The sequence below is a fragment of the Natrix helvetica genome, assembly GCF_964273705.1.
Source record: "Natrix helvetica genome assembly, chromosome: 11".
NCBI classification, from domain to species: domain Eukaryota; kingdom Metazoa; phylum Chordata; class Lepidosauria; order Squamata; family Natricidae; genus Natrix; species Natrix helvetica.
Window position 1 is genome coordinate 5,449,139 of NC_138562.1, and position 25,631 is coordinate 5,474,769.

Genomic DNA, 25,631 nt, shown 5'->3' on the forward strand with positions numbered 1-25,631 from the left:
GCTCCGGGCAGGCTCCGGTATGCCTATACCGGGGCATACCGCCTGCAACCCACCACTTTTGTGGGGAACTCCACAAAAGGAGGTCCTGAAGGTATCATCACTAACAATCTCTCCAAGGAGAAAAAGCAGGAGAAATCAGAAGAGAAAGGAGTTGAGAGTACACAGCACTCAGAAATGCTGAGGGGCAAATGCACACAGTGCCTGCACGACCTCCAACGAGCAGCTGGGTGTCACAGGGGCGGTGGAGTACGCATGTGTGCGCAGCACATATTGGGTGTGTTCATGAATGGACCATGAGCAGCATACCAGTAGAGAAGGAAAGAGTAACCCACTGGTGAGGTGCAGTTGACAGACTCAATGATTGCTTTGTAGAACTGTATCAGCAGCTTCATTATAACATCCAACTTCATATTAATCAGAAAGAGGCCTACATGTAGGCCTGCTTTGTCTTTCTCTGGAGCAGAGAGCTTCTTAACTTTATTTATTTGTCAAATTTCTATACCACCTATGGTAAGTGATCTTGGTGGTTTACAAACAATGTGCTGGCTGAAAAATTCTGGGAGTTGAAGTCCACACATCTACCAGATTTTGCCAAACAATTCCTTCCTTCTTAGTCAATATTAGATTATTTTGCTTTAAAATATGTAGACCAATGAATAAAAACAAGCCTAGGAAAATATTTGAATACAGGACAGAAAAAGCTACATATTTATCTGCCAATTAGAGAGGGGGGGGAAACTGGTTTAAAATAAACTTAATTCATTCTCCCGTTTTGAAACATCACAGAATCCTCATTGAAGCAATCATCCCAAGGCTACCATTTCCCAACGTTTTGCAGTGTGATTCATCCGTTTGTCACAGAGAAGTGTTTTTTATTACGACAAATGTGCTTTTGATCAGATGGAAGAGTACAGAAAGTGTATTCTGGACAAACTGCAAACAAACAACACACACAAAAAATCAAACACATGCATATTTTAGTGTCCACATTTGTTAGTTCAAAGATTAGTTAGTTCCTATTCAACAAGCCAACCCTGCCAAATTCACAAGAAGGAGAAACGGAGAAAGCAGAGTCACCAAATGAGAGAAGAGCGAATTGGACATTTGCCCAGCTCTGCTTGCCCCAGATCCAGCTGCTCTTGGGCAGGGAGAAAAGTCTAAGCGGCCACTATTGAGTGAGTGGAGTTGCCAGGCTGAAAGAAGTCCATTTAGGAGACCAGACAGGAGAGCCACCGTTTGGGAGGAGGAGGAAGAGGAGGAGGACCTGCTCAGAGAAGGCAAGTTGACATGTTTTCATGTGAAGGGGTGAATATGGATATCCTTCAACTCTCAGCTCTTGGATAGGTAGCAAGATCTACTCTTTCCTGTTACAGGTTGCCCATCACTTCCCAAACTGCTTCTCAGTTACCAGGATCTCATATTCGTTGTCCATCTTTCCACCCATTGTCACGTACTCATCGGCTTTGTTCGGCTCCATAGTGTAGTTGTTACTGAAACTTGGATTTGGTTCTTCATACAGGCAGTTACCGTTGACTCCTGGGCTGGCTGGGATGTTTTCGTTGCCCTCCAGGGTGAGGGCATTGTTGTTGCTGAAATAGACAGACGAGGGTGAAATTAAGGCATGCAAAACGGAGGGCTTCCACTTACCCAGGGAATGCAAGACGCCTGCTGAAAGATGCATTTGCACAACACAATTTTTTTATAGGGCTGACTCAGAAAGATCCCCGTTTGCTGCCTCTGCAGTTAGCCTGCCTGCCTGCCTCAATTATCAGCTGCTGTGCGGAGAACATGATCTATTTTTGAGACTCGCAGTTCTGCTTTTAAAAAGCACAAAGGGTAACTTAGTGACATTTCTCCAGCAGGAACCAACCTGATCCCACTTGCCTTCTGCTCTCTCTCTGTTTCCCTCTGTGTGTCTGTCTGTCTCTTTCTCTCTCTCTGTCTTTGTCTCTGTCTCTGTCTCTGTCTCTCTCTCTCTTTCTCTCTCTCTCTCTGTCTCTGTATGTCTGTCTGTTTCTCTCTCTCTCTCTCTCTCTCACACACACACACACACGCTCACACACACAGAGGCAACCAGAGGAGAAAGAGAAAAGAATAAGAAGCTTATAGAGGGGAGATAAAAAACATTATATGTGGGGAGATACGGATTTCTCAAATCCCTCCCAGCCCCCATAATGGTGGGTGAGAACATTTGCATTTACCATGTAACAAGAGGCTGACTATTGTGATCCAAAGTGAAAGCTGAATGTGGAGATACTGATTTTAGGGAAGTGGTGCAATTAGCAGTGGTCAAAATCTTATGACAAACTAAATTATGGGTAGAAACCATCCAGCCTTTTGAAAAAGAAAAACAAACTGGTGGAAATGCAATTTTTAAAACCTTGCACAGCCTGCAACAAAACCCTTAACCGGATTCATGCAACACAATTCAGCAACACCAACTTAATCTCTTTGCTGGTTTGCACAATGTAAGCGATTCACTAGCCACACAGGCAGGGTATTAAGGCACGCACCTACTAAGGCGTGCACACATACACACATGCACAAACACACATACTGCATGTACACAAACATGGAAACCAATTCAGCTTTTGGACAAAGTGGAAGCAGCACATTGTGGGTATTTAGCTGACCCGGGTTAAAAGTGTTAAAGCCGGAGTGACATCAGAATCAGTCACATCGACCCCAAAAAGCTCAGGAAGCCTCTTTTAAGAGCTCTGTGCCCATCCTGGAGGGGCAAAAACTGTTCTGATCTAGGGTTCCTGAGAAAGCATAAATCACAATCTTAGTTCCAAAAACCCTCTTTTATTTATACAGCTGTGAATCATTCCCAGCCCATAATGATTCACAGACAGTCTGTGAAGAGTCCGACAGATGTCTGCTCAAGTAACAATCTTCCAGGGGAATGTTGATAAGAACCCACCTTTCTCTCTCTTGAAACGCTGCCAGAGAGCTAATTGCCAATTAGTTTTGCAAGGCCAAACATAGCACAGAGTCAAACAGGACTTCTCAGAGCTTAAACCGAACATATGAACTAATTGCTTCCTGCAAAAGCTCATGCCCCGTTCGCTCCTCTTCTGTCTTATGGGAGGGGCCAATCATCTCCAAGCCTTACTCCTGAGTCTCCCTTTTTGTCCTAACTGTTCTTGCCTTCTGGCAGCTCTACACATGTGCACACTGGGAACAGGCTCCTGCTGTTCTTCTGCCTTGCTGAGGTCAGGCCCTGGAGGCAGCACATAACTACTGGCCCCCTCTCTGCCTCTGATGCAGAGCCTTCCCCATCCTCCAGGACTGGCCCATATTCCTCCCCAACCTTCTCACTGTCCAACTCTGCTGCCAGTTCTGCAGGCCACCGGCCTCCGGCAGACCACAACAGAAAAGTCCACCAGCAGTAAATTCTGTCTTGCTTGCTTGGTTTCCTATTTCTTCACTGCCCATCTCGCTCAGAGATGGCTCAGCTAAGGACAGCATAAGCTTCTCTTACTTGGACCCCAGAGGTTAGATGAAGGCAAGAAGGTAGGGGCGTAACAGAATAAATAAATAAGTCTGGGATGGGAGGTATGGTTATACTGTGGTTTACTGCAAGTATGGATGTGGCATCTAGCACAGTGCATTCCAACCTAGGTCACTTTAAAAGTTGAAGATGGACTTCAACTCCCAGAATTCATCAGCCTGCACGCTGAGAAAGCCCACACCTCTTAACATCTGAGACTCACTGCTGGACTCACAGTTCCTTGAGCCCAACCGGTTCTCTGCCCTAATAACCAGCTGGGTAGGTGTGGCCCGGTGATCATGTGACCAAGTGGGTGTAGCCAACTCAACATCACTCAGGTTGATGGGCACTTTCGCCTTAGCTGTGACAATGTAATAAGGGTTAACTGGAGAGGCAGTTTCTGTAAGCAGGGCAATAAAGATGAGGCTAGAAACAACACCAGAATCTTTCCTTCCTGCCTTCCTTACAAGATTAGCCCTGTGAAGTGGGAAAAACACAAAATGAGATTTCTTCCAACAACTGGTTTTCCGAACTGCTTAGAAAGTTAACAACCGGTTCTTCTGAATAGGTGCGAACCTGCTGAATCCCACCACTGCTTGAGTCCATACCCAAACTAGCCTGCCTTGCTATGTCTTCTGCAAAAATAGCAATAAGACATCTGCATTTCCAAATAATCTCTGACACAGAAGGATGAAATCTGTGACTCTTTGGTTATTGCTGAACCACAGAGCCACGTCCCCCACCCAGAACATGCTGGTGAGATTGTGCTAGAAAACCCTCAGCTCTTTTGCACCGCTGTCACTGTGGCTGTCACTGTGGCAGGATTGCCCAACATTCTTCAGCCAGGTCAACTAAATATCACAATGTGCAGTTTTCATGTTGTGCAAAAGCTTGACTGGTTTTAATTTGTTTTTCTCTTTGTTCCTTAATGTGTTGCATGAACTCTGCTTGCTTAATTAGGACAGGAGTTGACTTGCAATGTAGGAAGGCAATATCTTTTTTCCAGGCGTTTGAGGGGCTCCTTCGATGTATTTCCGTTCTGCACCCAAAATGGGAACAGCACGCTCAGCCGTTTTTTTCACCAAGTCAGTCATTTTACACCCAGCTCTTCAGAATATACCCGGTCAACACATTTCACGCTTGTAACCCCAGGATGAGATGATTACTTACTATGTTACTTCGTAAATGTTATCTGAAAAAGAAACAACATTTGAATGAATTTTTACTTCCAGAAAACAAAGTCACCGGTACATTAAACTAAAAAACAAGTACAAAACTATAAAAAAAAGGAAAAAGAAAAAAGAAACGGGGAATGAAATGGAACAGAACAAAACAAATAAAAACAACTGGATAATTGGACATCAGGGTGGACTGCTTCTATGGCACCTCTTATGGTGTCCTGTTTTGAATTGATCAAGGCCCCGCAGTTTCCTAAAGTTGTCCTTGACAGCAGAATTTTGATGCTATGTTTGTGTTCTATTAACATTATACTTGTTGTGATCCGCCACCAGCCTGCGGAGCTGGCCGCAGAGTCGGACAACGAGGAGGTTAGGGAGGAACGTGGGCCAGTCCTGGGATCTGGGGATGGCTCAGATGAGGGCTCTGCATCGAGGCAGAGAGGGGGCAAGGGCCACCTGGGAGTTAGGTGCTGCCTCCGGAGCCTCTAGAGTCAGAAATGAGCGAGGCAGAGGAACAGGCTTCCCCTGTTCACAGTGCCTGCCTGTGCAGAGCTGCCAAAAGACAAGAACAGTTAAGACAGAAGGGACAACTCAGGAGTAACACTTGGAGGTGATTGGCTCCTCCTATAGGACATAAAGGAGGAGCAAAGGCATGGGAGTCTTTGCAGGAAGCAACTTGGTTCATGCCAGTGGTGAAAATCAATTTTTTTTACTACCGGTTCTGTGGGCGTGGCTTGGTGGGAGTGGCAGGGGAAGGATACTGCAAAATCTCCATTCCCACCATACTCTGGGTCCAGCCAGAGGTGGTATTTGCCGGTTCTCCGAACTACTCAAAATTCCCACTACCGATTCTCCAGAACCTGTCAGAACCTGCTGTATTTTACCCCTGGTTTATCCTGGTCAGTTTACCATCTGAAGCTCCATTTTGACTCTTTGCTCCATGTGGACTTGCCAAACTAATGGATAATTAAGTCTTTAGCAGTGTTTCAAGGAAGATAAAGGCGGGTGCTTATTAGCCTTATCCTAAAGGACTTTGGCAGCCTACTGTAGGACTCTTTACAACTATTGGGGACTCATTACCGGCTGTGAATGAACATAATTCACAGCCTTTGAAATAAAAAGAGGATTTTGGGACTAAGTGTGTGCTTTTTAATGTATCAGGAAGCCTTGGTCAGAACAATACCCTGGTTGTTCTCCCACTGTGGTTAGATGGACCAGGGGTGACACGAAAGCAGCCTTCCAATATTTGAGGAGCTGCCATAAAGAAGAGGTGTCAGCCAAGGCAAGACAAGAAATAATGGATGGAAACTAATCAAAGAGAGAAGCAACCTGGAACTAAAGAGAACTTTCCTAACAGTGAGAACACTAAACCAGTGCAATGGCTTGCTGTCAGAAGTGGTGGGTGCTTCAACACTGGAGGTTTTCATGAAGAGACTGAGCCGCCAATGGTATCTGCTTGAGCAGGGGGTTGGACTAGAAGACCTCCAAGGTCCGTTCCAACTCTATTATTCTATGTTCTACAATATGTTTTGAAATTTCACTTGGCCTGCTTGAAGTGTTCACTCACATGATTTTAAGATAGTTTCAACCCACCACCTGACCATACACATTCAGAATCTTACACAAAAATCAAGTCTCAGGATTGGGACAAAACAGCAGATTTCTACCTTCGAGTTTTCCTCTCTAGAATTCAGAATTTGTGATCTTAAATTTAGCCTAAAAGTGCTAAACGGTGCCGTCCAAAAATTCACTATTAGCAGTCTGGTTCCTAATTTGCTGTAGCCTTCCAATTCCTAAACTCCCAGTTGTTCCACTGTTGTCCCCTGATCCCCAATCCGAGAAAATGAGCACCCCGCAACTCACCACTCTTAGTTTTCCTTCTGCAAAATACCACAGAGATGACCATAAGGACGAAAGCTGCAGAGAGCACAGCGATCAGGATGGTGACATACAGGGGCAGACCTTTCTTCTGAGCACCTGGAGCTAGAGGGACACAGCAGAAATGGAGATTTCCATCAAATTTCCCTTGACCTTTCAACTTCAAGATGATTGAGGCAAACCAACATGGCCCTTAGGTTTGCATCAACTATCTTAATTGTTCATATTCTTAGATGAACAAGAATAACAAGAACCTACTGCTACTGGTTCAGTGCCTCAAAAATTTTGTGCTACGCGCACATTTGCGAATGAAAAGGTCTGTGCATGTGCAAAACCTTTAAAAATGGGGGGGGGGGAATAAATTTTTCCACTGAAAATTGATCTGTGCATGCGCAGAACCGAAAAACAGAGTGGCGGCCCAGTGGTGGGTTCCTGCCGGATCGCACCGGATCGCGCGTGCTCCCGTTCGGCAAGGAACCCGGAAGTAAGTTCCTGCCCCGCCCCTGGCGACGGGACGGCGCTTGCCTGCGCTCCACCAGCTCGGCTGGGACCGGAGACGTTTTCTCAGCGGAGCGGAGCTCCTGAAAGGGACGCAGGTTCAGCCTGCCAGGCTGCCACCGCTCCACTGAAGTCATGTCTGAGCAGAGAAACGTCTCCGGTCGCGCCTGAGCTGGTGGAGTGCAGGCAAGCGCCGTCCCGTCGCCAGGGGCGGGGCAGGAACTTACTTCCGGGTTCCTTGCCGAACGGGAGCGCGCGCGATCCGGTGCGATCCGGCAGGAACCCACCACTGTGGCGGCCCCATAAGAGAACCGGTTTCCGGGGTGTGGCAGGCCTGGGTCGCTACCGCTTCCAGCAACCCAGGCCACTAAGTTACTACCAGTTTGTCCGAACCGGTCCAAACCAGTAGGGACCCACCTCTGATCCTTCCTAGAAGTTAGCCCAACTGATATCTACTGGATGGCTTTTGATAGGCCGTTTGACTTGCAGTATCAGATAAACTTTGGAAATTATTAATAATAACAGGGTCATTCACTGTAGCAGGCTGAAGGCAATTGAGGCTTCTCCAGCAGCCTTGGGGTGGCACTTTGCAACTCAGAGTAACATCTGGAGGAAGAGACAGGAAGTTGTTTCACGTATTGATCACCTGCTACCGTGTTTCCCCGAAAATAAGACCCAACTGGAAAATAAACCATAATATAAGCCCTACCCCACCAAAATAAACCCCAGTTAAGAGCTCAGTTGCTAGGATCTCGCAGTCCATGCACACCTACTTGGCATTCCTTTTCACCCTTCCCTTCCCCCAGTTCATTGGCAAGTTGAATAGTGTTAACGTTTGAAAGAAGCAACGCTATTCAATCTCTCCGCAACGCATACAACTGGCAGACCTTCCATTACACTGTCTGGACTTTTTGACTGTGTTCTGCAGACATTCCCGTAACACACTAGCTCCCTGAAGTCTTTGTATTCATTCTTGCCATCCCTCCTTTTGTGTAGGAGAACAATAAGAACCAGCTGTGGGTTCCTGCTGATTTTACTACTGGTTTGCAACCTGCGTGCAACGTGCATACACATGCGCTGTTCAATGTAAATTGTTCTTTGTACATGCGCAGAACAATTTACAGTGAACTGTGCACGTGCAGTCACTAAAAATCGAAATGGCGGCGGCCCAGGGCCGGCGAGGGAACCAGTTTGGGAGCGTGGCAGGCCTGGGTCACTGCCGGTTCTGCGACCCAGGCCTGAATTCCACTACTGGTTCGGCTGAACCAGGCTGAACCGGGAGCAATCCACCTCTGATAAGAACTAAGAAGAACTGTCAGATTCTTTGTGCACAAACTAAGCAAGCTGCATAAATACACCCTGAACAAACCAGGATTAAAAACACTACAAATCTGCATTTTACTTGTGGCCCTAGCATTTTTCATTACCTATGTTCACTATATATTTTTTTAAAAAATGAAAATAAATAGTCAGAGTTCTACTGGTTGTGTTTCTGTGTGTAAAACACAGATAGAGATAGCTGAGGTTGTGTAGTCAAAATAAAATACTTTCTCTTGGGAACCAAGGACATTCTCACACCTGGTCAGAGGAAGGAGGAGTGATGTCACCGAGCAAGCAGATGGAGATGTGATTGGACCATGTGACTGATTGTTTTGAGAAAGTGAAAACTTTTTGCTTTTAATTTAACCCTTTCCCTGGAGTTACTGTGTAGGAGAGTTGAAAGATGGCAAAATGGTGATATAAAAAGTGAATCAAAATGGTCCATTTCAGGGGCATCTGCTGAGAGGATTAAAGCTGGCATCGAGACTGATGGCCAGCCCTTGTGTCACGTGCCCATACAAACAGCAGGCTTCGATTACTGTACTGCACTGCATCTATCTTGTAGATTTTGACATTGCCTTGCAAATTCTCCTGGCAATGATTTTCATGGGTACAGGTATGCAGGTCTTGGCGTAGTTGGGTCTTTTCCCATGTAAGATTGAGAGTATCTTGGCGACGTTTCGACGAAGTCCCAGTTGCCATCTTCAGGCTGGTACCTTCGGCTTTGTGCTTGTGCCTGAAGATGGCGAGTGGGAGTTAGTTGAAACGTCGCCAAGATACTCTCAATCTTACATGGGAGAAGACCCGAATACGCCAAGACCTGCATATATGTGTGTGTATGTGTGTGTATCACAACCCACAGTAGGTCAACAGCGCCTAAGGCAGAGTGTTTCAGCCCAGCCACGGTTAAGATGTGTGCAAAATTCTGGGGGTTGAAGTCCCCACATCTTAAAAGGACCAAGTTTGAAAAACGCTGCTCTGATTCATCCCCTACTTTCCCCACCTCCTGGGACACAGGTGGTCCCCAACTTTTCCTTCCTCTTACTTTTCTGCTGATGTCCTGAAACGTCCCCAAAAGTTGTGGATGAAGTCACCATTCCGTCTGGAAGACAAGCCAGAGAGGCTGATTCAGCGGGAAGGAACTAAAGCCAGTGAGATCCAGGCTGCGCAACGGAAGCTTTTGTACCCACTGCGCCAGTGGTGCGCTTCAAATGACTTAACAACCAATTCTTTGCCCTAATGACCAGATGGGTAGGTGGGGCTCAGTGGTCATGTGACTGTGTGGGCGTGACCAACTTAACGTCACTCAGGTCGATGGGCACTTCGCCTTAGCTGTGACAATGTCATAAGGGTTAACAGGAGAGGCAGTTTCTGTAAGCAGGGCAATAAAGATTAAGCTAGAAACAACACCAGAATGTTTCCTTCCTGCCTGCCTTCCTTACAGGATTAGTCCTGTAAAGTGGAAAAAACAAAAGGAGATATCTTCCAACAACCGGTTCTTCCGAATAGGTGCGAAATGGCTGAATCCCACCACTGCCGCTGCCCCACCTGCCAAGATGATTCCCCACCCCCACCCCACAGAGCTGGTGATGGTCTGCTCCAAGGGTGGAGCAAAGGACACTTTTTGGTGGAGAAGTAACTGTGTCACCGCCATGGCCCATTCTGTGAGCAGGGGAACAGAACCATCCAGGAGTGTTGGGGCTTAGCTGAGCAAAGCCGGTGGAGTCCAGAGTCAGCCATGCATGCAAATTAGGGGCTCTTCTGCACATTCATTGCCACCTGCAGATGGCTTGGAGGTCACATTTGGAGGACATAAATGGATCACGTCCAGTGGTGAAATTCAGTTTTTTTTATTATCGGTTCTGTGGCCGTGGCTTGGTGGGTGTGGCAGGGGAAGGATACTGCAAAATCTCCATTCCCTCCCCACTCCAGGGGAAGGATACTGCAAAATTGATCAAGTGGACACTCAACAGGTGAGGCATTGGAGGTGTGGGCGAGGGAGGCAGAGGGTTCGCTGTCCCTGGAAGCCCACGTGGCTCATCTCATGTCACGCAAGGCATGTAAAGAGGGGGGGAGATTTGATCAAGCACCTTGACCCCCAAGGGCCCCCCAGTTTCTTCTGTCATTCCTGTCTCTGGCTCTGTAAGGGAGGCTCCCATTCAGTGGTAAAATTCAACTATTTTTACTACCAGTTCTGTGGGTTTGCCTTGGAGAGCATGGCAGGGGAAGGCTACTGCAAAATCTCCATTCCCACCCCACTCTGGGGCCAGCCAGAGATGTTATTTGCTGGATCTCTGAACTATTCAAAATTTCCACTACCGGTTCTCCAGAACCTGTCAGAACCTGCTGAATTTCACCACTGATCACGTCCCTTCCACTTCCCCTGACCTTTACGTGGGCGGCCTCTACTTCCACTCCTGAAGAGGAGGATCCCTGCTCCTTCTAGCACAATCCATGCTTTGCAGGCTGGGAGGGAGAGACCGGTCTCACTCTTACTGTCCCCTAGGAACAGCAGGGGGCAAGTCCCCCCCATCCCGGCTTCTGGGCATGGATTTGCAGGGCCATTGACCTTCCCACAGGGCCAAGGATTCCTCTCCCCCATTTCTCTTGCCAACCCTAGCAAACCAGGGAGCAGATCCTTGGGGGGGGTGGGGGTGGAGGAAGTGATGGCGATACAATATGAAAGCAACCCTCAAACGTTGCCAATTATAGCATTGTGCAATGACACTATGGCACTTGTCAGGTCTTTGTGCCTAGTACCCAGTGCAAAGCCAAGCTGGATGCCACAACCATGTCATCAAACACCTTTGGGTGTGTGTTGCGCGACTGTAGACAGCATCTTGGACTTTTTTAAACTGCTCCCTGTGGAAAGCCATGTTCTATCTCATCTTCCAGGTACAGGAGCCAAAGGCACCACCCCCGTTTCCAGCTGGCAACCAATGGTGTTGGGGCTGGGGAAACACCAGACTGGGGAAGGGTTGTGGTTCCTCACCTGTCTTAGTTTGGGTCACTTCAGGCCTCCTGGAGGTTCCGGCTACAAAGTTCCAGACTGGCGTCCCTGTTTCTGCCGGGGTGGGAAATGCAGATGACTTGAGCACCTTCCCAGATACGTGGGAGCAGGGGTGAAATTCAGCAGGTTCTGGGGATCAAAGTGCTCGATCAAATCTCCCCTCCTTTACAGGCCTTGCCTGACATGAGATGAGCCACGTGGGCTTCCAGAGACAGCAAGCCCTCTGCCTCCCTCGCCCACACCTGCAATGCCTCACCTGTTGTGTGTCCAGCTGGTTCTGCAGTGGAGACTTCAGAAGAATCTAGAAGGGGAAAAGCAGCAGTGTTACTGTCCTACCCTCATGGCTCCCAGGAGCTGGGGGCACTTGGGGAGACCCTTGGGGGACGAACTCTTTGGCGAAGGCTTTTCCTACCCCTCCACTTGAAAAACAAGATGACTCAATAGGAAAAGATGGCTGCCTGCGGGGGAGGGGTAAAAGTTCACACAACGACTGGTCTCTTTGTTCCATGGGTTGTCACAAAAAGCCGTGTCTTCAATGGCGTGGTTGTGGTCATCACCTTGAATTTATTCACCTCCTCCTCTCCAAAACCCTGTTCCCCGAAGAACAAAGAATTAAAGCACCCCGATTTGACTGCAAAACCCCATAATCTGATTTTACTGATTTGTTTTCCCTTCACTCCTCTCAACGATGGCCCCTCTTCAGAGGTACATAATCCTCCTAATATGGGAGGTGAGTTTTGGTATTGCTGCTCAGTTGGACTAGTAGCCAGACAAAGCTACTTCCTCTCCAACCTTCCCTTCTTCTTTGCAGACCACAGAAAAGGTGGCAATCCCAATCGAAGGGTTGTCTTTCTGGCACTTTTGGAAAAGTCTCCAGAGAAGGCTGGTTGGAGCAGCAGCTACAGAGCGTGGGAGTGATGAAGGTAGTGGACCTGACCTGAGAGACCCAGATTCAGGCCCACTTGGAGCCAGAGAATTCCCACGGATGATTTGGGGCCTCTTAAACTAAACCTCCTTTGCTGCTTCCTGTTATATAGAAAAATAGGAAGAAGGAGCTATGCCTGTCGCTTGAACTCCTGAGGTGGGAACCTCCAGACCTAAAGGTATAACAAACCCTGACTCTGAACGGATGCTTCTCTGTCAGAGGTGGTATGCTGCCGGTTTGCACTGGTTTGGGCGAACCGGTAGTGGTGGCGGCGCAAGGCTCCGCTCACCAACGCAGACGTCATCACGGTTCTGCACATGCCCAGACTTGCTGCGCATGCGTGAAGCAAGCATGCAACCACGTGTCTTCCCGCTACCAAACTGGTAGTGAAGATAGTAGGATGCCATGACTGTTGCATGTATGCCTGAACTTGTAGCACCAGTAGGAAAACAAAGAATGGTTGAAAAGCAGCAGGTGGGTTACACAAAATAGCAAGTCCCAAAGGTGCTTTTTCCAGAGGCAACTGGACTTTTTGGTTTTTCTTTGAAGAGGTGTCACTTCTCAAGCAAAGCGGTGGAACGTCTTCAAAGAAAAACCAGAAAGTCCAGTTGCCTCTGGAAAAAGCACCTTCCGGACAACCAGGGCCTGGATGACGGAGAATCTCCATGGGCGCAAAATAGAAAGGCACAATATGCTTTGCTTGCTTTCGGTTTAGCCCCTGGCTGAACTCAGCTGTTACGACGTACAAACCATGCTTTAGGTCTTAGCATGTGACATCAACCAAGCTGGTGATGCTTTGCTCAATAATTCGTGGTAAAGCAAATCCTGGACAGACATGTGAATCTAGCCCAAGTGTGCTTCCACTATAGGTAGTTGTTCTGACCCCTCCCCCTCCATGCCTGTGAATAAACCAGAACACAGGCTTGGCTGTTTGCCAGTGTTTAATTACTTAGATAACGAATCCTTTGGCTGAAGGCCCAGACAACTCACGTTCAATAGAGCAACCCAGATAATTCAAATGAAGCAACGCAGATAGTCCAAACGAGCAGACACGGCTAGAATACACAGATAGATTTTCTTAACTACTAATTCGAATCCCTTTGGGGAGAGGGGGCGGTCTAGAAATCTAATAAATTAAATTGAATTGAATTGAATGGTTGTTTCCTGCAAATGTCCCCTCCCAACAACTCACCTATAATCTCTCTTGGGAGGGGCCAATCCACAACCACCTGTGCTTAATCATCTTCTGTGAGTCTGCCTATGGAGTTGCCGCTTCCGTTTCTCAGCCCTTCTCAATCTAGCATCAGGGACAAACTGCCTTTGATCCTCCCCACTGCTCCATGCCTCAGGCGCCTCCTGGTGGCCAACCAGCCTCTCTGGTCCCTGCTCTGAGTCTGAACCCTGCACAAGGTCCTCCACATCATCCAGGGCAGACTCATATGGTTCCTCGCTATCCGAGTCCATCAGCAGCTCAACCAGACCCTGCTGGACCACAACAGGTAGTCCTTGACGTACAACCACAGTTGGGACCACCATTTTTGTTGCTAAGCAAGGTGATTGTTAAGTGTGCCATGCCTGAATCTGTAACCATGTTTGCCTTGGTTGTTAAACTTGGCTTTTCCCATTGACCTTGCTAGTCAGAAGCCAGCTGGGAAGGTTGCAAATGGTGATCATGTGACTCCCAAGACAGCACAATCAACATAAGCCCCTGCTGGTTGCCAACCGCCCAGATTTTGATCACATGACCATTCTGTGGCAGACACGTTTTTCCAGTGTCATTGCAATTGTAATTTTTGAATGGTCGTTAAATAGCAATAGCCCTTAGACTTATATCCCGCTTCACAGTGCTTTACAGCCCTCTCTAAGCGGTTTACAGAGTCAGCATAATTGCCCCCAACAATTTGGGTCTTCATTTTACCCACCTCGGAAGGATGGAAGGCTGAGTCAACCTTGAGCTGGTCAGGATTTAACTGCTGGCAATGGGCAGAGTTAGCCTGCAATATTGCATTCTCACCGCTGGGAAGGGAGGGAAGGAAGGAAGGGAAGGGGGGGACTTGAACTGCCAAACTGCTGGCAATCAGCAGTCAGCAGAAGTAGCCTGTAGTACTGAACTCTAACCACTGCACCACTGTGGCTCCACAATGAATGGTGGTGAGTTGAGGACCACCTGTACTGCATTAATAGACAGAATTCAGAGCCTGGACCTCTTCATAAAGATGTGAGTCCTAGGAAAATGTTCTCCATGGACCGTCTAACCCTTAGTGTGATCCTTTACGTGATGTGGCTCTGTTGCAGTGACATCTCTGGCGCATCCTCACCTGTCACCATCAGCTGAAAGGAGTCGCTCTGTTCCTTTGGTGCATTAACCTTGTTTTCTGCTGTGCAGAAGTATCCGGCGGAATCTGACAGCTGCAGGCTTTTGAAGACCAGGACTGGACCCCTCTGTAGCTCCTCTGCTTCCCCCCCAGGCATGTCCTTGTACCATCGGTAGATGATGGGCGGAGAGCCATTGGCTGAGCAGGTCAGATTCATCCTGGATCCACTGGGCAGGACAGATTCCTGGCTGCTGGCTTCAACCACCGGCTTAGAGACTGCAACTAGAGAGCAGAAGAGCTGCTAAGGTTTCTCAGTGCACCTGTAGCAATTCAGAGCGAAACAAAGGAGGAATTGCAAGCTCATCGATCAAAGGGAAATATGGCTCCCGGGCAGGAGTGGGCCTCAAAGGTTTTAGCAAGGGGCTCTCTGCCTGGTTCCTGGGTGGGTGTGGCCTAGTCAGCCCCATGCACCACAGCTGGAGGGTGCGTTTTTGCTCTCCCCAAGCTCTGGAGGCTTTTCTCGAGCCTCCAGGAGGGCAAAAATGGCCTCCCCAGGCTCAGGAAGCCCTGTGGAAGCCGAAAACAGACCCATTTCCGGCCTTCCCGAACTTCCGGTAAGCCTGTTTTTTGCCCTCCCTACCCTTCCGCACACGCCCTGCACTTACTTGCATCCAAAACAGGTGGGGAGGGGAGGGCCAGCCAGGAGTGGGATATGGGGGTTCTCCAAACTGCACAGAATCTTAGCTAGAGGTTATCCCGAACCCCTGCAAACCCCATGTAGTCCACCCCTGCTCCCGGGGCCTTATTAATCCAATTAGAAGCTGAGAGTCTTTTCTGATCCAGGTACCCGTTTTTTCTTGAAAAGAAAAAAAAAGGATGAATATTCCAAGCAGAGCTGTGCTGCTTCTGTTACTGATGAGGAGTCGGCTTCCTGATTAGGATGCGTCCTCCTCTCGCCTAAATTCTGCTCCTAGCTTTGAAGTTCTCGAGAAGGAACGCAGCAGAAAGGAACGAACGAAATCAAAAGGGGATGCTATAAAATGAAGCAAAAGGCCTTGCAGGTTTTTGTGTGAGGGTCTCAGCAACCCAACTGCCTGATTACCTTTTATCACCTTGAGCTGGATGGTTTTTTCTCCGCTGATTCTGCTCCTGTTTTGGGCTTCCAACTCTACTAAGCAGACAAATGAACCCTTGTCGGTCATTTCAAGTGCCTTGATGTGGAGAGACACATCCCCGGGGGGGTTCGTGGCAACGTTGATTCGGTCTCGGAAAGCAGTCAAGAAGAAGTGGTCCCCAGAGGCATCGTGTTGCAAGATGGTGCCAGGAGTTTGGCTATCCTTGGAGAACTTCCAGGTCACAAGGAGCTGCTTGAAGTCAGGGGAGGGTTGGTACAGGCAGGGCAAAGTGGCAGGAGCTCTCCAGGTCCCATCGACCGACTGGCTGCCGGTCAAATGCAGGGCAGCTGGAGGAGGAGGGGTAAAAGAAGCAGAAGATTTAGATGCCGACACCAGAAAGTAAATGCAATGTCCTCAGGAGAAGAAGGGCTGGGGGTGAAGACTATTATGGTCTCATTCAAAGTGTTGTGAACCACGTTAAAGGGGGAGACATTTATCAGACAAGGATTGTCTTCTCCGCACATTTTAGCTCACTGATTCTCAAACTACAGCCCGTGGGCCGGATATGGCCCATCAATGCAAAGTATCCGGCCTGCAGAGTGGTGGGATTTAGCCCTGCCCCTCACTGCTTAAGGACAACGGTGAGGGGCAGGGCTAAATCCCACCATTCTGCAGGCCGGATACTTTGCATTGATTATCTTCCAGCGAGCATCCATTGCAGCTGCACTTCTGGTTGGTTATTTCACCAGTTGAGCAGCACTTCTGATCACACCGCTGCCGCCGAAGGTAAGGTCAAAGGATGATGGGGAGGGCCAGGTGACTGAGGGGTGATCTCGCCAGTGCAGCCACATGGTCTAGGGCCAGTGGGTGAGTAGGGGGGGGGGGGGCTGCTGCTGGCTTGAAAAACAACTCTGCTTGTAAAGTAGTGCTTTAAAAGTCTTTAAAAATGTTTTAAAATGCTTTAAAAACAGACTTTCAGGATTTTGTTTTCACAGCCCTTGTCAGGCCTGCAGCCACCTTTTCTTTTGGATCGTTGGCCTGCCACACTTTCTATTATTCTGCTATGAATTTTCTATTGTAGGAAATTGGGAGGAGGGGTTGTAAGGAGTTACGTACTAAGTAGCCATAACAAAATCCTTTCTAGAAAGCCAAGGTCATCCTTTGTCTCTGCACCTGACCGGAACTGGATGGGTGGAACTGCCAGCATGGCAGTGGGAGATTGGACCATGGGATGGACTTGTGGGTGTGGGGGCAAGATCTTGAACTTTGAACTGGGTGGGGAAAACCGGGAAGCTTTCAGATTTGGGTTTTCCCAGATGTGCCAACATGGCTCTCTTCATAAATTGGAACTTTGAGCAATACTTTGCCTTGGATTCTGATTTACTTTTGGATGCTATTTGGAACCCTGATAGCCATATGATCTAGGGCTGGTGGGTGAGTAGGGGAGGAGCAGGTACAGAAAGGGCAAAGGCAAAATAGACTGCTAAATTGGCCACGCCCAACAAGTCACATGACCACCTAGCCACCCAGCCGGTCCATCCCTGCAACGGTCTGAGGGACCGTGAATCGTCCCCTGTTTAAAGAGTTTGAGGACCTCGGCTTTAGCTCTTGCACCTCTCAGGTGGCATCAGCTGCCTTTCCACTATCCTGTATTCCCCACAGCAACCATTTTCTGTACATTTGGTAGAACCTTCCTTATTCACGAGAACGAATCAGGAGTGGATATGCTTACTCTCGCTGTTGTTATAATTTTGCAAAGAGTCAAAGGGCACACACGACGGTTTGATCACACGTGGAAGCCAGTTGGAGTTCTCAATTGCACCATCCAACCTGCCATCCTGACATTTGTGACCATGCCCCGCGGACACCCTGGAGGATGGAAACTAAAAGCCCCCCCCCTGCATCGCTGAACAGAAAAGGGCTACGTATTCCTGATCTAAATCAAGCTGTGAACAAGCAAGAAGAGCCAAATGAACAAGAAAGAAAAGCAGTGAGGCTGGAACTAGTTATGGGTGGGGTGGGGTGTTGAAGATTCCTGCATTGAGAACTTGGTTAGAGAAAGGGAGATTCTGCTGGCACATGGAGAAGAGTTTCTGGACAGCCACTCAGGCGACAGGAAGGCTGCAGAAAAAGCCACAGCCATCCAAAGGGCCTTTTGTTTGTCTGACCTCTCCTTGATTCCTACCCGTATCAAAGAAATCAGGGGAAATTTTGCTTGCCTGATTTCCCCTGAAGCCAAAAGAAGAACCATGGCCAAGCGACCTTCCTTTATCATCTGCGAGTAACAAACAATAAACAAGGACGGTGGTGACAGAGCAGAGCAGCCAAGGACAGAATGATGATTAGAGAACTGGAGGCTAAAACATACGAAGGACAGTTGCGGAAACTCTAGATGTCTACTCTAAATAGAAAGACGGGCTAGGGGGTGACATGACAGCATCTTCCAATATTTGAGGGGATGTCTCAAAAAAAAGGCAGGGGTCCACCAATTCTCCAAAACATCTCCGGGCAAGAAGTAACAGATGGATTTATAACATAGTATAGAGATTAAGATTAAGGAGAAGCTTCCTATTAATGAGAACAATTAACCAGTGGAACATCTTGCCTTCAGAAGATCCATCCCTGGAGGTTTTTAAGAAGAGATAAGACACCCATTGGTCTAAAATGGTATCAGGCCTCCTGCTTGAGTAGAAGGCTTCCGAGACCATTTTCTGTTATTCTGTTATAATAAGAAAGATGCAGGTGAGGTGAGATGCAGCGGCAGCCAAAAAAGCCAATGCAATCCTAAATTGCATTAACAGAGGGATACAATCAAGATCAAGGGAGGTACTACTACCACTCTATAAATCCCTAGTAAGGCCACACCTAGAGTACTGCATCCAGGTTTGGTCACCACACTATAAAAAAGATGTTGAGACTTTAAAAACAGTGCAGAGGAGAGCAACCAGGATGATTAGGGGACTGGAGGCTAAAACATATGAAGAACGGTTACAGGAACTGGGCATGGCTAGTCTGGTGAAGAGAAGGACCAGGGGAGACATGAGAACAGTCTAAAGTTTGAAAGGCTGCCAGAGAGAGGAGGGGGTCAAGCTATTTTCCAGAGCACCTGAAGGCTTAATGGATGGAAACTCAACCTAGAAATAAGGAGGAACTTTCTGACAGTGAGAACCATCAACTGATGGAACAGAAGTTGCCTTCAGGTGTTGGGGGGGTTGCATCACTTGAGAATTTCAAGAAGAGATTGGACTGCCATGTGTAAGAAATGGTGTAGGGTCTCCTGCTTGGGTGGGGTGAGATTGGACTAGATGACCTATAACCATGATGGCGAACCTATGGCCCGTGTGCCACAGGTGGCACGCGGAGCCATTTGTCAGGGCCCACGAGGCTTGCCCTGTTAGCTGGCCAGCGCGCATGCACATGCTGGCCAGCTGACTTTGGCCTTCTTTTGAGGCCATTTTTCACCCTCTAGAGGCTTCAAGAAACTTCCCTGAATCCTCCAGAGCACGAAAAACCGGCCCTATGGTCAAACTGGAAGTTCAGGGACGTACTTCCGGTTTGCTCGTAAGGCTGGTTTTAGCCCTCCGGAGCCTTCAGGGAAGCCTCCTGAAGTCCCCTGAAGGCTCCGGACTACGAAAAACATCCCTATGGCCAAACTAGAAGTGACTTCAGGTTTGCTCCTACGGTTGTTTTTTTGCCCTTCAGAGCCTTCAGGGAAGCCTCCTGAAGGCTCCAGGGGGCTAAAACCGGCCCTACAAGAAAACCGGAAGTTCGTTCCAGAACTTCCAGTTTGGCCTTAGGGCCGGTTTTATGCATCTTGGAGGCTTCAGGGAAGCTCCTGAAGTCTCCGGAGGGCCTCCGGGGGGGGCTGTTTTCGCCCTCCTCAGGCTCCTATAAAACCTCTGGAACCTGGGGAGGGTGAAAAAAGCACACCATAAATGGGGGGAGCACTGGTCATGCGCACATGCGCACTGTGGTCATGCACATAGCATTATGGGTGTGGCATGCCTGCGCATGACACCCCCCTTGCGCTGTCCCCGCTTTTGGCACGCGAGCCAAAAAAGGTTCGCCATCATTGACCTATAAGGTCCCTTCCAACTCTGTTAAATCTGTTAAATCTTAACTCATTCCTCATTCCTCAATGGTCTTTTTTATTATAGCAACTAGGTCAGATTCTAGTCTGCAGACACCTGAGGTGGAGGTTGCTGCTTCAAGAAGGACCCTCTTCTGCTCCATCCAGGGACCTTCCAGGTTTGAAATATAGAAAGACAGATTTCAGAGGTCTTCTAGTCTAGCCCTCTGTTCAAGGCAGGAAACCTTATGCCATCCCAGCCACATGGTGATCCAGTCTACCTTTGAAAACCTCCAGTGGTGGAGCATTCACGTTGATTAATTCTTCTCCCTGTCAGAAAATGTCTCCTTACTTCTAGGTTGGATTTCTCTTGAACAAGCTTCCACACATTACTTCTGGTCCTGCCTTCAGGTGTTTTGAAGAATAAGACAGCCCCCTCTTCCCTGAAAGATCCCCTCAAGTATTGGAAAACAGTAACCATGTGTCCCTCCTCCCAATCCTTATCTTTGATAGGCTAAACATACCTAGCTCCCTCATACAATTTAGAATCCAGACCAGTGGTGGGATTCAAAAAATTTTCTGGCAGTTCTGTGGGCGTGGCTTGGTGGGCGTGACATGGCTTTGTGAGTGTGGCTCGGTGGGCGTTGCAGGGGAAAGTTACTGCAAAATCCCCATTTCCTCTCCAGAACTGGTCAGATCCTGGTGAATACCACCTCTGCCATGGCCTTTCCCTTGATGCCCAAAGGACCTTCTGCTTCTCCTTTTCCTCCTAGATACTGTGATGGCAAGATAACCTCTCGTGTTCAGCATAATCTTTTAGCTTCTCTTATTTTCAGCTGCTATGAAGCTAAAAATCATAAGTTCAATGCCATATTCCATGATTCATCTGCTAGAGTTCCCAGTTTCAGTTTTTTAAAGAGGAAGCAGAATAATCATTTTAAAATTTTGTCTCTCTTGAACGATGAAATTTATGAAGCACATCAGGTGGTATTCAGTAGGTTCTGACCAGTTCTGGAGAACCGGTAGCGGAAATTTTGAGTAGTTCGGAGAACTGGCAAATGCCACCTCTAATTAGCCCCGCCACCACCTATTCTCTGCCTCCCGAGTCCCAACTGATCGGGAGGAAATGGGGATTTTGCAGTAACCTTCCCCTGCCACACCTGCCAAGCCACACCCACCAAGCCACACCATGCCCACCAAGCCACGCTCACAGTACCAGTAGTAAAAAAAATTGAATCCTACCACTGGAGCACATGTTCTGGTTTTTGCTTTGTTTTTGTTTTTTGATTTTATGGACCCACACAAGAAATGCATGAAAGATGATGTTGAATGCCAGGAAATATTAGATAGCAATCAGTCTGAATCCTGCAGAATTACAAAGGTGTCTGGAAATTAAAATCCCCTGAACATTCAAAAAGTACAGAACCTGACGAGCAGAAAGTGGCCTTTTGTACATTTTTGCGTAGTGGGAAGACTTGTTTTTTAGCTTCCTATCTAGTCAGTTATTGCTCAGCAAAACTGAGTGAAGCTCATATTAATAGAAGAGAATATATGTAGCTTAGGATTCAACCGCGGAATCCTTGGTTTCATTACGGCAGGGGTGTCCAAACTTGGGAACTTTAAGACTTGTGGACTTCAACTCCCAGAATTCCCCAGCCAGAACCCGATTAGGTAACACCACCTGAAGATGCTGACTAGCCAGGTAATCAAACATCTGCAAGCAAACAAGTTCAGAGAGCACCAAGGACTCCCCAGAAGCTTATATGGTTGCAGAAAAGTTGCATGCATAAAAGATTTGGTAGAATGCATGGCTAATGCATGACTGGAACAATCTGGAACTGAACACACTCAAAACTGTAGAAATGGTGGTAGACTTTAGGAGAAACCCTTCCATACTACCACCTCTTACAATACTAGACAACACAGTATATTTGGTACCTTGCTCAGTAGTAGTAACTGTGAGAGGGAACTTGGAATCCTAGAGGGCAACCATTTAAATATGAGCCAGCCGTGTGCAGCAGCTGCCAAAAAAGCCAACACAATTCTAGGCTGCATAAACAGAGGGATAGAATCAAGATCACGTGAAGTGTTAATACCACTTTATAATGCCTTGGTAAGGCCACACTTGGAATCCTGCATCCAGTTTTGGTCGCCACGATGTATAAAAGATGTGGAGACTCTAGAAAGAGTGCAGAGAAGAGCAACAAAGAAGATTAGGGGACTGGAGACTAAAACATATGAAGAATGGTTGCAGGAACTGGGTATGTCTAGTTTAATGAAAAGAAGGACTAAGGGAGACATGATAGCAGTGTTCCAATATCTCAGGGGTTGCCACAAAGAAGAGGAAGTCAAACTGTTCTCCAAAGCACCTGAGGGTAGAACAAGAAGCAATGGGTGGAAACTAATCAAGGAGGGAAGCAACTTAGAACTGAGGAGAAATTTCCTGACAGTTAGAACAATTAATCAGTGGAACTGCTTGCCTCCAGAAGTTGTGAATGCCCCAACACTGGAAGTCTTTAAGAAAATGTTGGATAGCCATTTGTCTGAAGTGGTATAGGGTTTCTTGTGATTTATGTTGTTTCCTAATATGATTTGATTGCTTATTAGTATCCTATGCCTATTATTAAGTGTTGTACCTTATGATTCTTGATGAATGTATCGAGAGCAAATGCACCAAAGACAAATTCCTTGAGTGTCCAAACACACTTGGCCAATAAAGAATTCTATTCTATTCTATTCTATTCTATTCTATTCTATTCTATTCTAATCAAAATTCTATAAACATTGTTATTATTGCCTGATTATTTAACATGATTTCAAAATGTGTCAAAAACTTTGGTGAAGAGAAACTAATAAAAACAAGTAAAAGAGGGCTTCTCCCTTCAAATGAATGAATCCAGTCACGTTTGAAGTCTATCCACCTTAATTGGGTTTAAGTAGGAGTTCTGTGTTGCAAATAAGCTTCCTATCAGAACCACGGGAACAGAAATATTTAAGTTGATTTAATTCAGTTATGGAAACCATGACATCTTTTTGGCATGTGTGTTGCCTCCTAGCCCCCAAAGCAGGGGCAGTTATGGTTGAAATAATGTCAGGTTTTACAGCCCCCCTTGAAATAAGGCTCCGGATATATTTTATCAAAACTTCATTAAATTTCAAAAAATATATAAAATACAAAAAGCAAAGAAAGGCAGTTGGAAAAAAAAGAGGGAAAGGGTATAACAGCAAAATTAGGGAGTGCAAGCAACAGCAACAAAAAAAGGTATAGAAAAAAAAGGAAACTTCAGCTTTCTTCAGTATAGACTAGTCCAGGGGTGTCCAAACTTGGGAACTTTAAGACTTGTGGACTTCAACTCCCAGAATTCCCATTCTGGGAGTTGAAGTCCACAAGTCTTAAAGTTCCCAAGTTTGGACACCCCTGGACTAGGTAAAAGTAAAGGCTCCCCTCACACGTATGTGCTAGTTGGGGGCCAATGCTCATCTCCGTTTCAAAGCCGAAGAGCCAGCGCTGTCCGAAGATGTCACCATGGTCATGTGGTCGGCATGACTAAACGCCAAAAGCGCACAGAACGCTGTTCCCTTCCCACCAAAGGTGGTTCCTATTTTTCTACTTGCATTTTTACGTGCTTTCGAACTGCTAGGTTGGCAGAAGCTGGGACAAATGACGGGAGCTCACTCCGTTATGCGGCGTTAAGGATTTGAACCGCCAAACTGTCAATCTTTCTGATTGACAAGCTCAGTGTCTTAGCCACTGAGCCACCACGTCCCTACCAATATAGATTAAAAAACCTATAAATCAATAAACCTCTAAACTAGAATGATAGTACTTCTACCATCATAAATGTATGTAATCAGTAACAGTCAAGAGGGCGACCAATCGAAAGCCATCCACACAGTGGTGAGATTCAAAATTTTTTACTACTGGTTCTATTGGCGTGGCTTGGTGGGCGTGGCAGAGCAAAGATTCCCTCCCCATTCCATGGGAAGGTTACTGTAAAATCCCCATTTCCTCTCCACCCCACTAACCTGCTTCCCAGTTCTGTTCTCATGTTCAGGGCAACAAAAGAAGATCAGTTGGGAGGCTGCTGGGGCGGGGGCCAGCCTATTTGCAGGTTCTCTGAACTATTCAAAATTTTTGCTACTGGTTCTCCAGAACCTGTCAGAACTGACTGAATACCACCTCTCCATCCACATATTTAGCATATTCGCTGCTGTCTTTGTAGTCATACTTGGCAGTGAAATGCATCCCTTAAGAACCCAAAGCTGCACTAAACAAGGCAGTTAAAATGATGGATTATATACAAGCAAGACCAGAATAGTTACCATGAAATGAGGAGTCTGCCTAACCTATTGCTGAAGTGAGATGCTTGTTTCGTGAACAAATGTTGGTTTGATTCTATGAATCTCAAGAAGAGACACGCTTTTTCACTGGAAGATTCCTTTAACTTATGTTGGCTGCAGAAAGTGGGATTTTGTACTGATATTGGACTTATCTGAATGGCATTGATAGTTCACCGTAAGGTACAAAGATGCTAGATTTAAACTTCAAAGTAAATTTAAAAGTTTTAAGCTTCAAAGTGAAGTTAGAGTAAAACTCAACTTTGGAGAGAGCAGGTTTTTAAAAACCAATCTTTATTGCTTTCCAAATCTCAGCAAGTTTTTATTAACCAAAGAAATTTCTGTCAAAATCCTGGTCATACCTGTCTGATTTCTGGTGCCACAGAATCCTTTTGCTGTACCACCTAATTTAATGCCTTTGAACCGCCGTTAAGGCTGACAGGATGACCGATGGACATTCCTATTGACTTCACATTGCCAGCATTTCCTCACGTAGAACTGGAGAATTTCTGGATACAGCTTTTAAAAGCAAATCCTGAAACTGCCTATCAAGTATTAAGATAGTTTATGTTTTTACAGCAACATCACTTGGTGGGAAATCCTTTCTTTACATGGAATGACAAAAAGCAAACCTAGAAGTAGAACTAGATCAGTGGTTTCCAACATTTTTTTTTGCCATGCCCCACCTAAGCATCTCTAAAATCCTGAGCTCCCCCCCCCCCCCATGACATATAATTCTTACTTTACTCAAAAAGTGAACTCTTCTCACGCAGAGGAAGCCTAAAAACTTGATTTAAACAAGGTTCAAATTGCCCCCATTAAAAATTAAATTGTTCCCCCATGGGACGTGGGAACCACTGATCTAAACAGACATTAGATCTGAGAAGAACCTCTTGTTAATAGCACCATCAAGTCACAACTTCTGAACTCACCTTTTCCAGGGACAACAGCCACCAAGCTCAGAATCCACAGCTGGACCCAACTTTCCATATTATTCGTCACTTTCTTGCTCTCCACTGGTGAGATGCTACCCCTCTCAAGACCAGGAGTGAAGTAAGCATGACTTCCTTTCCTTCTTTTGCTTTATTATCCTTCCTTCCTTATTTATTTCCTTTTCTGAAAGAATCTCGCAAGAGGCTTTGTGTCTGCAAGCTAAACTGACTAAAGGAGCAGCCGGTGAAATCATGCCATTTGAAAGTTTTCAAAGGGCTTGATAGTCAGGAATACAGTCTGCTTGGAGACTCTGAGATGTTATCCCCTGGAAAAGACAACTAAGGGGAGACTTCAGCATTTCTAAAACACCAGGCAGGCAGCTGGGAGAGAAATATCAAAGCTTGTTCTCTCAAATCTCAGAGAAACATTGGCCTTATACCATGAGTCCTCAAACTACGGCCCGCGGGCCGCATGCAGCCCACCGAAGCCATTAATCCGGCCCTCATAGGACCACAAGGCTGCCCCACCTCCATCGCCTCACCCACCCTTCAGCCAAACA

At 46.9% G+C, this 25,631-nt stretch overlaps 1 protein-coding gene across 7 annotated transcripts; it reads right to left on the reverse strand.

The window, feature by feature from the left end:
- Positions 1-851: 851 nt before the first annotated feature.
- VSIG4 (V-set and immunoglobulin domain containing 4) lies at positions 852-25,203 on the reverse strand. Of its 7 annotated transcripts, none has more exons than XM_081964009.1 (9): positions 25,072-25,203; positions 15,720-16,079; positions 14,621-14,899; positions 11,634-11,678; positions 11,360-11,431; positions 9,413-9,469; positions 6,535-6,654; positions 4,664-4,685; positions 852-1,589 (listed from the first exon to the last, which is right to left on the reverse strand). In XM_081964009.1, exons 1-9 carry the CDS (start codon positions 25,127-25,129, stop codon positions 1,382-1,384), a joined length of 1,221 nt encoding a protein of 406 aa, XP_081820135.1. In that variant the 5' UTR covers positions 25,130-25,203; the 3' UTR covers positions 852-1,381. The 7 variants fall into 7 exon arrangements, with proteins under 7 accessions (XP_081820135.1, XP_081820133.1, XP_081820137.1 ...); XM_081964007.1 differs by having other exon boundaries at positions 11,360-11,506; XM_081964011.1 differs by lacking the exon at positions 11,360-11,431.
- Positions 25,204-25,631: the final 428 nt, after the last annotated feature.

Coding starts and splice junctions, on each gene's coding strand:
- VSIG4 (XM_081964007.1), bottom strand. CDS start 25,129: ATGGAAAGTTGGGTCCAGCTGTGGATTCTGAGCTTGGTGGCTGTTGTC. Junction 11,679..14,620: donor CTTTCAGCTGATGGTGACAG/GTGAGGATGCGC, acceptor TTCCCCTTCTAG/ATTCTTCTGAAGTCTCCACT. Junction 1,590..4,663: donor AACATTTACGAAGTAACATA/GTAAGTAATCAT, acceptor TGTCTATTTCAG/CAACAACAATGCCCTCACCC.